We start from the raw sequence: 13849 nt of genomic DNA on the forward strand, positions 1-13849 counted from the left end.
GCTAAGTAGGAGCAGCTGTGGTTAGTCCTTGGAGGGGAGACCAATGACAAATCCCAGGTGCTGCGAGATGCATTTCAGAAGAAGGAATCAGAGGACTCCTTGCCTAAAATAAAACCTTATGAAATGTATGGGTTTGCCATAAGCTGACAGGCGATTTGAAGACATACAGACTGATAATCAAGGCCTAAATACTCTAAAGGCACCAGACCCTGTCCAATCTTGGAAGCTAAGCATGGGTAGCCCTGGCTAGTACCTGGATGGGAGACTGTCAGGAAAATGCCGCATGCCATAGAGGCTCTGTTTCCGAGGAAGGGACTGGCAAAACCACTTCTATGTCTTCCTGGCCTAAGAAAGCCCTATGAAATTACTGGGGTCCCTATAAGTTGACAGGCGACTTGAAGGCAGATTCTTTGGGGGGCTGATTGCCCAGCTGGCAAATCAGCCCCCCAAAGAATTGCTGTTTTTTCATTTTACTGTCTTGTTTTCAATTCTGTCAAAGGTTTAATTATATTTGTACTCTGTTGTAAAATGGGGTTGGGTTGGATGGCCTTTGGGTGTCCCTTTTCTAATTCTAAATGTGGAGCCCACTTTCAAGCAAGGAATGGGGAAGGGATACGCAAGAAAAGCGGCAATTTGCGAGGCGGAATGGAGAAATCAGAATAACGGACCCAAAGAGAGCAGCAAAAGTATAGATTTTTTTTCTATTACACAATACAATTTCCACATTTTTACTTACAAAACGTGACACGGCGGAAGGGTCACCTGCGTCTAGCACCAGGACCAGGGGGGGCTGGGGGCTTTTTAGAAAACAAAAAAGCAAAAGGATTTGGACAACCCCCTTATTTTTGGAGGGAAAAAATCTTTGACTTTTTGCAGGTGACCCAGAGAAAATATCAATTTTTTAAAAATGCACCAGAAAGTGGGTGCGAGACTCTTTTTTCCTCTCTGTTTTCCCCCATAAAGACACAAAAATGTGCAGCAGGAGACAAAAATAGTCTTTCTCTTCCTCTCTTTTTAATATCCACTCCTTTAAATAATATAATTAATTTAATTTTTTCTTCTTTTTTATAAAAACAAAATAAAATACACAGTCTCCTTTTCTCTTCCGGGGGACGGCCCTCTTAGGGCCAAAGGCACTTTTTCAATAGAGACTGAAACGGATCCCCTTTTTTGTGCTTCAAAGGCTGAGAGGCGGGGAAGGTCTTGGGGAGGGGGGCTTCTTGAATTTTGGGGGACTATCATTCCAACTTTGCAAGCACTTGGCAAAAGCCCACTGGTTTCACTGGGGCAGAGAGCTGCGTTCTGAAATCGGTGGGAATTTCAAGAAGAGTTTTGGCTACCGCCAGACCCTTGGAGAAAAAGTGGGGGGCCCCAAAGAGATGCTGGGGGGTCCCCTAGAAATCCAGACTGTCCTGGCCTCTGTCTCTGAGGTAGGGAATCCCTATGCCCCAAGTTCACCCACGCCAGTGTCAAGGGTGCCCTTTTGGGATGGCAAGCAACCAAGGGCTCCTTCGGGAAGGGGCTGAACTGACTCCAGTGAGCTCCTCTCTGCAATCGCTGGACGGAAAATGGAACCGGTTAATGGGGGGAAGGGGTTGCCTTTGCTCCCTCTTGCAGGGTTGCACCAGCGGAAGGTAAATTCAGAAGCTGCCCCAAACCAAAAAGGAGGCATTTGGTCACCCTCCAGATTGTGACAAGTCGGGTGCAGTGTGAATTACGGCAAGCGGGAGGACTACTGTATATCAGGGATTACAGCAAGTGGGATGTTTGCAGGACATCTATGGGGTACCAGGGATTACAGCAAGCATATGGGGGCTCATTTGGAAAGAGGCCTAAACAGACCCCCAGGGACTCCTTTCTGCAATTGCTGGGGGGCAAATGGGAGCAGTTAATGGGGGGAAAGGGCTGCTTTGCATCCTCCTTGCAAGATTGCAGAAGTCAAATCCAGACACTGCCCAGAGCCAAAGAGGGGGGCATTCGGTCACCCTCTGGATTGACTGGAATTATGGCCCAGGCCAAGGGCTGCATGTCGGAAAGGATAGCTAGGAGACTCTGGGGGTGTTGCGTGGGGGGGTCTTTTAAGGGTGGGAGGGCTAAGCCCCTGTGGTTTTTCTCCACATGCACAGCAGGTGCCAGGACTAATAGAAGGCTATGTGTGTGCCAGTCCCAGCATCCACTGCAAGAGGAGGAGGAGGGGGGCGGGAGGAGGGGGGGCGGGAGGAATAGTTGGGATGACCAAAACACACACACAATAAAATATTGATCCGTTTCCAATGTCCAAGTCTCTTTGGTCTGCCAGCTGTCCCCTCAATCTGCCCAGTGGTGATGGTGGCGTGTCCCTCGGTCTCTGTGCTATTACTCTGGCTGGTGGTGGGTTCGAGAGGATGCACGTCTGTGGCTTTGGATGATTCCCATTCAGTCGATGGAAGGTGGTCTGTCCACTGGAGACCGAGGGAGGGCAAAAGAGGCGGCAAGGGTGGGCGGTGGGTCCAGGGGGTCACTGTCCTAGCCGAGGAAACAGACCGGTCCCACCTCAAACCCAAATTTCTGGTCAGGCTCCCCAAAGTCCATCACGCGAACGTCCAGCAGGGGCAGCTGCGCCACGAGGGGCGTGTTGACCTCCACCACGGTCTTGCCAGACCCTTTCCGCACCTGGATTGTTATTTTTTTAGGGGGGGAACAGTGGGAAGAAAAAGGCAGTTTGAAAATGTTCAAAAGAAGTCTTGATTTCAAATATCAAACCTTAATTTTCCATTTTTTATAAGGGACACCCTTTTGCTATGTCATTATATTTAATGGGACTTGAGCATACACGGATTTTATTATCCATGGGGGATCTATGAACCAAACCCCAGCGGATAGCAAGGGTCCACTCTATCGTCGAGGCGGCACAAATTATGGACGAATGCACAAGCTAAGGGAGGCTGCTGCATTTTGCTTTTGGATGGGCCTACTGGGAAGGGAAAGACCCCGGTCCCTCCTCTCTTCTCTCAACTGCTGCTTTAATGAAGAGCAAACGGCTTCTGCATTTTGAACCTAGTTTACAGCAATGGAAGCATGCTGGGGGCCAAAGGAGAAGGTTAAAAGAAGTGGAGAGAGAAACCAGGACATTTTAGAAGCATCTGAGGAAGTGGGACAGCAGGGGCTTAATGGGGACTGTCCCCGCTGGACCAGGATGGTTGGAGGGTATGCCACATCAGCCATGTTGGGCGAGATTAAGGGGCCGTCTGGGTCCCTCCTTGCCCACACCCAGAAGAAGGACTCACCGCACAGCCGTCCATGGAGGCCTTGACATAGGGGCTGTTGTCGTAGCTCATGTCCTCCTCGTTGGCCCCCAGGAAGCGCAGGGCGTGCTGGTAGCCCCCCACTGTGGTTGAGGGAGTGATGTTAGGGGTCTCCCGGCTGTGCCAGGCGGCCGAACGCTGGCAGTGGTAGGTAAAGTTTTGCCGGGCTGCAACGCTCAGCAGGCGGAGGAAGGTCAGCTGGACGACGCCCAGTGGGTTTCCGTCTGCATCCGTATAAGAGAACTGGGGGCAGGAGGGAAAGGGGGCGGAAGAGTTGGGTGCCGAGCATCCCCTCGTATTCCCACAGAACCCACTGCCCCAGAACTCCCCTCCCCTGCCCTCTCCCACCAGCCTTTGCTGACTCTGCTGGCAGCGCCTTCTCACTACTGTGCCCCCATTCCAGTGAAGACTTCCTTCCCTGGAAGGACAAGGCCATGGGCAGCAGAAAAGAAAGACCCTCCCTGCTCAGGAGCAGTCTATCCCACCAGTGTGCAAGGGTCCCTGCCCACCTTATCTGTGGGTTTGTGTGTCTCTCGGCCTTCTAACCCCCCACAATGGCCAGCTACAAGAGTTCAAAAAGAAAGGGGGAAATTCACCAAGTACCAAGGTACTATAAATCTACCATAGATACTCAACTATATAAGTCGACCTCAATGAATCATAGAATCATGTATAAGTCAAGGGCAAGTTTTGGGGCCAAATTATGGATTTTGCTATGACCCATGGATAAGTCAAGGGTAAAATGTAGGGCCATATAGCAAAGGATCTAAAGGATGAAGCAAAGCAAAACAATGTCAAAGAACCTATAAAATTCCATCAGACATAACCCTTTGTGCTCACTCTTAAGGCTGGAGGGATGAGAGAGTAGAGGGGTCAGTGCTTCCAGGACAGATTATACTCTTGCTTTTTACCCAGGGATGGTTCCTTCTTTTAAATAAGAGTTAAAATACAGGACTTATATTGACCCATGGATAGGCTTTTTGGGTCAATTTTTTGACCTAAATTTCTAGACTTATTAATGAGCATATAATATATAATACAGTCGGTCCTTCTTATACACGGATTTTTTATACACGGATTTAAGCATACACAGTTTGAAAATGTTCCAAAAAAGTATACATTTACCTTGATTTTCCATTTTTTATAAGGGACACCATTTTGCTCTGTCATTATATGTTATGGGACTTGAGCATACACGGATTTTGTTATACACGGGAGATCTTGGAACCAAACCCCAGCGTATAATAAGGGTCCACTGTATACAGTGAGTCCGCTCCATACGTGGCCTTGTTATAAATGGCTTTCAGCTTATGTGGAAACACCAGGAGAATGGCATGTGCGCCCATGGCACACACCCACGGCCACACAGCAAGCACAAGCCCCAATATATCTAATGGGGCTCGAGCATATGCGCTTTTTGTCTTACGCGGGGGGGGGGGGCAGGATGGATCTCCAGCGTAAGGCAAGGGTGGACTTATTGTCATATAAATACACACATACACTAACAAATGTAACCACCACTTAAGTATGATACTAAAACTATATTTTACAATAACATCATGTGGCTAACAAAGGCAACTGTCAGTTGCCCACACAAAATGCTAGGTACAAAATGCTATTTACAACACAATCACTCAGTGAAAGACCGAATTTCAACATTTGAAATGGCTAAAAAAAAGCTCCGCAGATAGTCGTCTTGCTACCTTTCTACCTGAGCTATTACCTGAAAGATTGCCTCTCATTATGAAGAATTCGCAGTATATCGCTTGATATTTCTGAAAGGTATTCCACTTGTTCTCTGCAGCAGAGGCCAGAAGGACTGGGAATACTACAGGACTTTTGCTGAGTAATTGTGTTGTAATTAGCATTTTGTGCCTAGCATTTCGTATGGGCAACTGATGGTTGTCTCTGTTAGCCACACGGTGTGGTTGTAAAATATAATTTTAGTCTCATGTTTAAGTGGTGGTTGCATTTGTTGGGATATGCACAGAAAGTGGACACATTTGCAAAAGAGTGGTCACTTTCACACAACATTGGGGGCATTGAGCATTAATCCAGCATTAACCAGCACAGAAAGTAGACAAGTGAAGTAAAAATGGGTTAAGTGTGGGTTATTTTTGTGTTAAAGCTCAATGCCCACAATGAGTCTGAAAACAATCCCGCTTTTGCAGGATTTTTCCGGGATTTAAATCCCATTTCTGCACGGGACGTAAGCACTTAGCCTGCTGTGGGATAAACTCCATAGACTGCGAGTGTAACCATCTCTGCCCCCATCCTCTCCTTCCCAAACTCACCCTGCTTCCTGTCTGGAACTGACTGAACCAGCTTTGGGGGGTTTCCTTCTCCCACGCAGACATTGGCACCTGAGAAGAGAGGGAAAGCATTTCGATTAAAGAGGATGCTGCCCACCTGGTGGGATTGTTGAACTGGGGACCATAGTAATGCCTTGCCACACATACACAACCCCACAATTCTGGAGTATGTTCTCCAAAGAAAGGGGCAGGGGGGCTTTTCTAAGCTCTGGGCAGCACAGCCATTGCGCCAACAATCAAATAAAAACAAATCAGTGAGTATTTGCTGGCAAACGCCGCCTGTGCATAGCGCTCTTTGGCCGATGCCCGCGCCGTCACCAGCCCTCCTTTTCAGAGAGCCATTTTTGCAACCTATTAATGGCCGCTCCAAAGGAGGAAAGATGGAGGTACTCAGAAGTGTTGCCATTTCCTGAGGAATTCCCCAGTTTCCAGGTAATAAAAAGCTTTTCCAGGGAATTTTCGGGTATTAAAAATTTAGGGGGAATTTCCAGGGAATTAAACCTTTTGGTTGGGGAATTAAAAGCCTTTCCGTTTATAGGGAATTATTTCACTTCCCGCCCCCCCCAAAATCGCCTAAAATGCCTTTCCAGCCCCCCAAAAATGACTGACCCAGAAGTTCCTGCCCTCTTTTACCTTCCCAGATGGCTTTGCGGTCCCTTGACTCGGAAGTCCCGCCTGTGACCCAGATGCCCTGGGGAATTTGGGGGCATTTTGGGAATTTTCAGGGTGATTTCCTTCAAGGGTGATTGGCAACACTGGTGCCCAGCATCATGTGGAGCCTGGCCTTTTAAAATTCATCTTAGTTGTATATATCCTTTGGAACTGATTGCAATCCGCCCCGAATCCCATCTTGGGAGAAAGGCGGGATATAAACCCAGTATATATAAACAAAACCCCAATTTCCTGCGCCTTGGCCCAAGTCCCCTTCCGCCGCGATCGCCTCTTCTTGCCTCTCGGGTCTCCTGGCTGGGGAAGACGCAGGTCTCTCCTCCGGCGGTGAAGTTGCAGAAGACCTTGAAGGAATCCCGGGAGCAGCCCTGGTTGGGGTCCACCCAGTAGTCGCCTGGAGAGACAGGAGAGGAACCGTAAACGCCCGGCTTGGGCTTTAAGAAGGAGAGTGGAGAACTGTAATAATAATAATAATAATAATAATAATAATAATAATACACTTTTTTTAAACCTGAGAGGACACCTCTCTAGGAATCTCTAGGTCTTCCAGCAGGTTTTGTGTTCAATGCATTTGTATATTATTTTAGTACTCTGGTATATTTTATTATTATATTATATCATATTATATTATTATATATTATGGTTTATTGTATTATTATAGTGTTGAGTTTTTATCATTTTGTTCCTGACTGTATAGGTTTGATGTTCTGTCTTTTGGTGAAAAGGGCATCCCTCCACATTTCTGGCTTTGGCTTTTGCAGATTTGCTTATTCACGGGTTTGTGTAATACATTCTCTCTAAGAATTTCTAGGTCCTCCAGGGCAACTCTTCCAGAATTTGACCATAGAGCTGCAATGGAAGACCTCAAGATTCCTAGAGAAAACACTTCTCTAGGCATTTGTAGGTCCTCCAACACGTTTCTATGGTCAACTTCTGGTGGACGTTGACCACAGGGATGCGCTGGTAGACCTATGGATTTCTAGAGAGGTGTCCTCTCAAAATAGTGTCTATCTATTTGCAGGTTTCTCACTTCCATGGGGTCCCTGAGCCCCTAACTGTGGGGGGCCTACTGTATATTAATGAAAACCATGAGGCCTCAAGTAGCCATTTGCAAAGGCCTCAGAGCCAGGGCAAGGTGGTAGTCCCCCTTGGCATGTCTGGCTCAAAGCCCTTTCTGGGGGACCAAGGGGTCCAGCCACTTCACCCACCGTCAGGGGTCTCTGGGCGGCTGAGCCAGAGGTCCTGGCAGGTGCGGGCGGGACTCTCCCGGGTGCCCAGTGGCTTCCGCATGTGCTCCACCTCCTGTCGGAGGGAATTGAGGGACCCGTAGATCTCCTCCATGCCCTGCGAGGGTGCGGGCCCAGCAGCGTCCGACGCCATCTTCTCCTCCTCCTCTTCCTCCATTTCCAGAACAATCTGGCTGCCATCCACCGAGCGCTTGTTCTTCTTGGGCCTCTGGATGGGCAGCGGCTGAATGACTTCACCTGGTGGGCCCTGAAAGGGGAAGCAGGTGGCAGAGGAAAGCAGGCAGAGGGCCAAGAGGGCTACGCGGGCGCCATTTTGTGCCAACCAAACCCTGGGCACGTGGTGCAGCATAGCCCCCTCCGGCACAAAAGAGGAACTGCTGAGGAAGAGAGGAAACAGTGGGAAGTCCTAGGTGCAAATTACATGCAGGCATGGGATACCCTTAGAAAGCATTATCTATAGGGGAGAAAGGAGTGAAAGGTGGGTCAGGTGACTTACTGGGAGTCCGGGGGGACCAGTAACCCCACGCTGACCTTTAGGCCCTGCTTGACCCTAGAAAGAAAGAAACCCCAAAAAGTCAGTCCTCATGAGAGGGTCTTGGAGGAGAAACATGCCCACCCCCCAATATCCACCTTGTGGGGGGGACACTCACCGTGGCTCCTTTGGCACCTTGGGGGCCGGGGGGACCCTGGAAAAGGAGGAGGAAAAACCAAGTTAGAGGGTGTCACTCAGGAAGGGGGAAAGGGGGGCTAGGGAGGGGGACGAAGGGTCACTCACCGGAAGTCCAGGGGGGCCAGCGGGGCCAAGGGGGCCGGAGGGACCAGGGATGCCCTGCAGGAGGAAGAAAGAGCGGGGATGTTATTACGCAGGAGATGGGCTGCCTTCCTTCTTCTCTTTCCCTTCTGTCCTCCTTCCTTCCTTCTTTTTCCCCCCTTTCTGTACTCCCTTGCCTTCCCTTCTTTCTCTCCCTTCCTCCCTCCCTTCTTTCTGCTCCTTCCTTCTTTCTTTTCTTCTTCTCTTTCCTTTCTGCCCTCTCTTCCTTCCTTCTTTGGTTTTAATCCTTTTTTCCTTCCTTCCTTCCTTCCTTCCTTCCTTCCTTCCTTCCTTCCTTCCTTTTGGCTGTCTATCTTTTCTTTCTGCCCTTTCCTTCCTTACCCTTCCCCCCTCCCTCCTCTCTTCTCTTTCATTTCTGCCTCTACCCCCCTTTCAACATTTTCCCTTCCTTCCAGCCATCCATCTTTCCCTTAGGCCTTCTCCTTCCTTCCCCCTTCCCCTTCCTTCCTTTATTCTTTCCTCCCTCCCTCTTTTCTTCTTTCCCTTCTGTACACTTCTTTCTTTCTTTCTTTCTTTCTTTCTTTCTTTCTTTCTTTCTTCATTCCTCCCATTTCCTTTCTTCCTTCAGTCCCTTCATCCTTCCCTTCCTTCCTTCCTTCCTTCCTTCCATTTCCTTTCTACCTTCAGTCACTTCATCTTTCTTTCCCTTCCTTCCTTCCTTCCTTCCTTCCTTCCATCTTTCCTTCCGTCCTTTCATCTTTCCCTTCCTTCTTTCCTTTTCCTCCCTCCCTCCCTCCCTTCCCTTCATTTTTCTTTCCCTATCTCCCTTCCTTCCATTTCCTTTCTTCCTTCAGTCCCTTCATAGTTTCCTTCCTTCCTTCCTTCTGGTCCATCTAAAACCCAGCCAGGAAGGGAGAAAACACTCCTGCTTTCATCTAGGGCCAAAACACTGCCCCAAATGTCTCCTCCATTCCCATCTGCAAGACCTGCCCCCAGAACCTGCCCACCTGTATCCCCTGGGCATCAGGCACACTATATCTGTGTGTGTGTGTGGGGGGGGTCCTCCCTTGACTCCAAAGGTGTGGTTTACTATTTCGAGGTCTGTCTGAAACTTAATTCCAAGGAGGGAGATATTTGCGAGGAAATGCCAAAGAGGCAGCTATGCTCCTTGTGGAAACCGACATCGACAACAACAAAGCATCCTGTGTGATACCCTATAGACTAGGGTATTGTTTATGTATCCATAGGTAGCCGTGTTGGCCATGTGGTGAAGCACGACATTCAACATCCACAAAAGTTTTGCGCATTATTATATTGTTTTGTGGATTCTGGATGGCACAGTTTACAGTTCATGGATTATCATCCCACTTTTTAGAGCCGTTTACGGGATCTGGCGCTTTCCACTTACTTACAGCTGTATTTTTAAATATTATTTTATTTAAGGGATTTATACCCGGCCTTTGTCCCAAAATGGGATTGAAGGCAGCTTTTGTTCTGGATGGGAGTCCAACCCTGGCCTCCTGCAAAACTCACCGTTTCTCCTTTCGGCCCTTTGGTCCCTTGGGGTCCGGGAAGGCCGCGGTCCCCCTTGTCCCCTTGTTCCCCCGGGGGTCCGATCAAGCCAATGAGACCCGGGTGGCCCTGCGAGGAGACACAGAGAGAAAAACATATGGGGGTTAATGGGGTGGAGTGGGAGGACGATGGGCAGACTGGGACTTCGTGGCGCCCTCCTCTGGTCCCATTGCCTCCTGGGAGAAGTCGAACCTGGGAGAGCGGGCAGAAGCCACGACGGACTCACAGGTTTGGCTTTTGAAATATCCCTGTGATCTTCATAAGATAGATCTAAGATAAATAAATCGCCCTCTTCAGGGTTAAAAAATATTGTAAACCTCGGAGAAATCACTGGACTCACAGACCAGTCTGTTTTACTCCTAGCGGAAACCCAACTCAAAAGGTAGACGTTGAGGCACAGTCGTACTTTCGGGGATCTTCCAAAGATCAATCCAAGATAAACAAATCTCTCTCTTAAAAAACACAAAAATATTGTAAACCTCAGTGAAATGACTGGACTCAACAACGGTTCCCAGTCCGTTTTACTCCTAGGAGAAACCCAACTAAGAAGGGAGGACAGACATGGAGACGCGCTCGTATTTTCGGCATTTGAAATATTCCTCTGATCTTCGAAAGATAAATATTAGATAAATAAATCTCTCTCTTAAAGATGACTAAATATCATAAACCCTGGGGATATTATCGAGCTTAGTAACACAGTCCAGTCCAAGTTACTCCTAGGAGAAACCCAGCTCAGACAGACATCAAGAGGCACTCATACTTTCGGGGTTTGAAATAATCCTGCGATCTGCAAAAGGTAAATCCAAGATAAATAAATCACTCTCTTAAAGATCACAAAATAACTGTAAACCCTAGAGGTATTATTGGATTTAGTCACATAGTCTAGTCTATGGAGTTTATCACACAGGAGGAATCCCATACAAAAAATGGGATTTCAAGTGAAAAACCCCCAAGAAAGTGGATTTATTATCAGTAGATTTATTATCATCCGGGTTAATCCAACATTAACCTAGATAGAAAGTAGAAAAGACACGCAAAAGCACAATTGATTTTCAGACAATGTCGCTGTTAAGGTACATTAATGCAACATTAACCCGGCTAGAAATCAGACAAAAGATTATTCCTTTTACTTCCGGAAAATCCCAGAAGGAAAAAGAATCACATTTTGTTGACTTTCTAACTGGTTTAATGTTGTATTAATCCTGATGTGTCTGAAAATCAATCACGCTTTTGCGTGTTTTCTTAGGATTTCAAATGCCATTTCTGCATGGGATGCCTCCCTTGTGAGAAACTCCAATGTCACTGCTAGGAGAAGCCTGGCTCAGACAGACTTTCGCGACACACTCATACTTTCAGGGATCTTCAAAGGATTAAGATAAATAATCACAAAAATATTGTCAACCTGGGGGAAATTATTGGATTAAAAACACAGTCCAGTCCATTTCACTTCTCAGGCAGGAGACGCCTTTGTACTTTTGGCATTTGAAATATTACTGCCATCTTCAACGATAAGATAAACAAACGGTCTTTTGTGAAATCTAGAAATGCAGCACAAATGCAGTTAATTAACTACAAATACAGGCAACGGATTGTAATTCATTACAAGCCATTAATATTTAATTGTAATTTATTTCCAATTCACTTGTAACCTTATATTTATACTCTATAATACTTTTGTATTGTTTTTAATTTGTAGTGCTTTAAATTTGTTGTTAGCCACCTTGAAGCCCCTATATTGGGCAAAACTTTATTATTGTATTGTCGTAATTATTATTACATAATTAATGGTATATAATGGTATACATTATAACTTGCGTTTGCACATAATTTACCGAAAGTGCTCTCAACCCAGAGGCTGGAATTCTGACTTCTTTGGAACACAATCTGCAGAAACATTGGCCATGCAGCCTGTCCAGGGATTCTGGGAATTGTAGTCCCAAAAAGTCACCTTTCCTCGATCTCGTAACTAAATAGCTATATTGAATCCTTGTCTGGCCTTTGCAAGGCAACTGCTGGTTGTCCATTTCTGCGTCGCTATCGCAACTGGGGTTCCTGCCAGGGCTGCTGTGTGCACACTGATCCCAGAAGAAACCCACAGATCTCCTCCAACCCCATTAGGACTATAGGATCAAGGGTTATATCAGCCATTTCAGGGGTCCCGTTGAAACCAACCAGGTGGAGAAATAAGGTTCGCTGTCCTCCAGACGTCACCCAGCTGCACAGAACCACACTTGCCTATGGCAATCAGGGGAGTTCTTATGTGGAAGACACTCCCTTGCAGGTATTTCAGCAGAGGCTGGACAGCCATCTGTCAATGGGGATGCTTTGATTAAGAGTTAATGCGTGGAAGAATGGGGCTGGATGGCCCCTTGGGGTTTCTCTTCCAACTCTAGGATTCTATGATACGTACGAGGCAGACCAAGCGAGCTTGAAACCCCATCTCACCTTCTCTCCTTTGGGTCCAGAGTCGCCTCGCAGTCCTGGCAATCCAGGGGGTCCCTGTAAAACAACCAAGGAGCTTCTCAAAACACTCCCCCTGGAGACATGGGGGACTCTCTCTCAGCCCCACGGGACATGCCTCCTCCCACTCAACCCTCCAGCCCTCTAGAGTTCCCATCATGATAGAATAGATGGGAACCTTCATGGGGCCGGGTGCATGAAACCCACTCCAAACTTGGACTACAACCCTGAGTGGCCAGAGCCTGTGAGTCACTAACTCAGCCATTTGAGCCCTTCTGCACCAGAATGACTCCTTCTCTCTTCAATGAAAAGATGCATGCCATCTACCAAATTTTGATGATATTAACAGACTCCTGGCCCCACAAAGCATTTGGCTGCCCCCCATGAGCCCTGAAGCAAACTCTGGACCACTCACCGTCGGTCCAGGGGGTCCAGCTTGACCCGTGGGTCCCGGTTTGCCTTGAGCGCCCTGGAAGAGAAGGCGACAGAAGGGAGGGGGGAAATATTAAATAGTGCCCCTCAGGCCCTGGCAAGACCCACCACACTGCCCTCTGTGGGGCAGCCCCCCCTGAGTGCTGGGGATTCTGGGGTCTACAATCCAGAGGAACCGTCTCCCTCTCCAGAACCCAGCTGTCCCCCTTCTCCTGCCCTTCCCATGACGGAAGTTGGCCAGACCACCACATTCCCCCCAACTCCAAGCGCCCCACGCCAGCTCCTCTCCACCCCATAGCCCCACATCCACCCACTTCGCAGGCAGTGACTCCCCCCCCCCCAAAAAAAAACCAGGAGGAACCCAGAGGTGTCTTTTGGGCTCTTTTACTCACCACGGATCCGGGGAGACCCCTCAGTCCATCTGTCCCCGGCTTCCCTGGGGGTCCCTGTGGCCCTACGGACCCCGTCCTGCCCGGGGGTCCCAGAGAGCCCGGTTCCCCCTGGAAAAAAGGTCATAATTACATTGAAAGGTGGGCATGGGTCCCCATTGTATACGACTCTTTGAAATCACTTCCAACCAATTTGTTTGAATGCCCTGGACAGTTTTGATCACGTTTTTAAAGCTAACCTTTAAGGTTATCCCTTATTGCATTGTTAAAACAAACCCGGGAGGCAAATGAAAAGACATGTCTTCTTTTCCTCCCTCCCTCCGCATTCTCTTTCGGATGTAAAACGGCGAGAGAGGGTCATAAAAGTGACCCATTTGCCAAGTTGGAATAATCTGTTTGGCAAAAATGACGCTTTTACCACACTTTTACAACCTGAAGAGAATGAGAGTCATGCAGAGGCAGAAAACAAACCACGATTTCGGATGAGATTGTATTGTTTTAATGTGTAAGCCGCCCCAGCTGTGTGGCACAGAGAGGCGGGATATAAATACATTTATTATTATTATTATTATTATTATTATTATTATTATTAGGCTCCCGGGTTTGGTTAATAATGCAATAAGGCTCTTAGCTGCTTTATGTTAGATTTAATTTGCGCATCTGTCTTGCATTCCTGTTTTGGGCAATATATAAATAAAGATAATTATTGCTC

At 47.7% G+C, this 13849-nt stretch overlaps 2 protein-coding genes across 2 annotated transcripts in view; one reads left to right on the forward strand and one right to left on the reverse strand.

Moving 5' to 3' along the window:
* Window positions 1–13849, forward strand: part of LOC149278109 (uncharacterized) — a 705984-nt gene that overhangs the window by 236288 nt on the left and 455847 nt on the right. The window lies entirely within an intron of this gene.
* The window catches only part of COL11A2 (collagen type XI alpha 2 chain), a 97191-nt gene continuing 85549 nt past the window's right edge, over window positions 2208–13849 (reverse strand). The window contains exons 56-67 of the mRNA XM_089502379.1: window positions 13141–13248; window positions 12732–12785; window positions 12302–12355; window positions 9818–9925; window positions 8288–8341; window positions 8163–8198; window positions 8009–8062; window positions 7474–7759; window positions 6547–6659; window positions 5579–5647; window positions 3267–3527; window positions 2208–2652 (exon numbers count right to left, since the gene is read on the reverse strand). Coding sequence (XP_089358505.1) covers window positions 2506–2652; window positions 3267–3527; window positions 5579–5647; window positions 6547–6659; window positions 7474–7759; window positions 8009–8062; window positions 8163–8198; window positions 8288–8341; window positions 9818–9925; window positions 12302–12355; window positions 12732–12785; window positions 13141–13248 — 1344 coding nt within the window. The 3' untranslated portion in view covers window positions 2208–2505. The remainder of the gene's footprint in view (window positions 2653–3266; window positions 3528–5578; window positions 5648–6546; window positions 6660–7473; window positions 7760–8008; window positions 8063–8162; window positions 8199–8287; window positions 8342–9817; window positions 9926–12301; window positions 12356–12731; window positions 12786–13140; window positions 13249–13849) is intronic.

The sequence above is a fragment of the Sceloporus occidentalis genome, unplaced genomic scaffold (assembly GCF_023333645.1).
Source record: "Sceloporus occidentalis isolate IW3139 unplaced genomic scaffold, rSceOcc1.0.p SCAF_201, whole genome shotgun sequence".
Taxonomy (NCBI): Eukaryota; Metazoa; Chordata; class Lepidosauria; order Squamata; family Phrynosomatidae; genus Sceloporus; species Sceloporus occidentalis.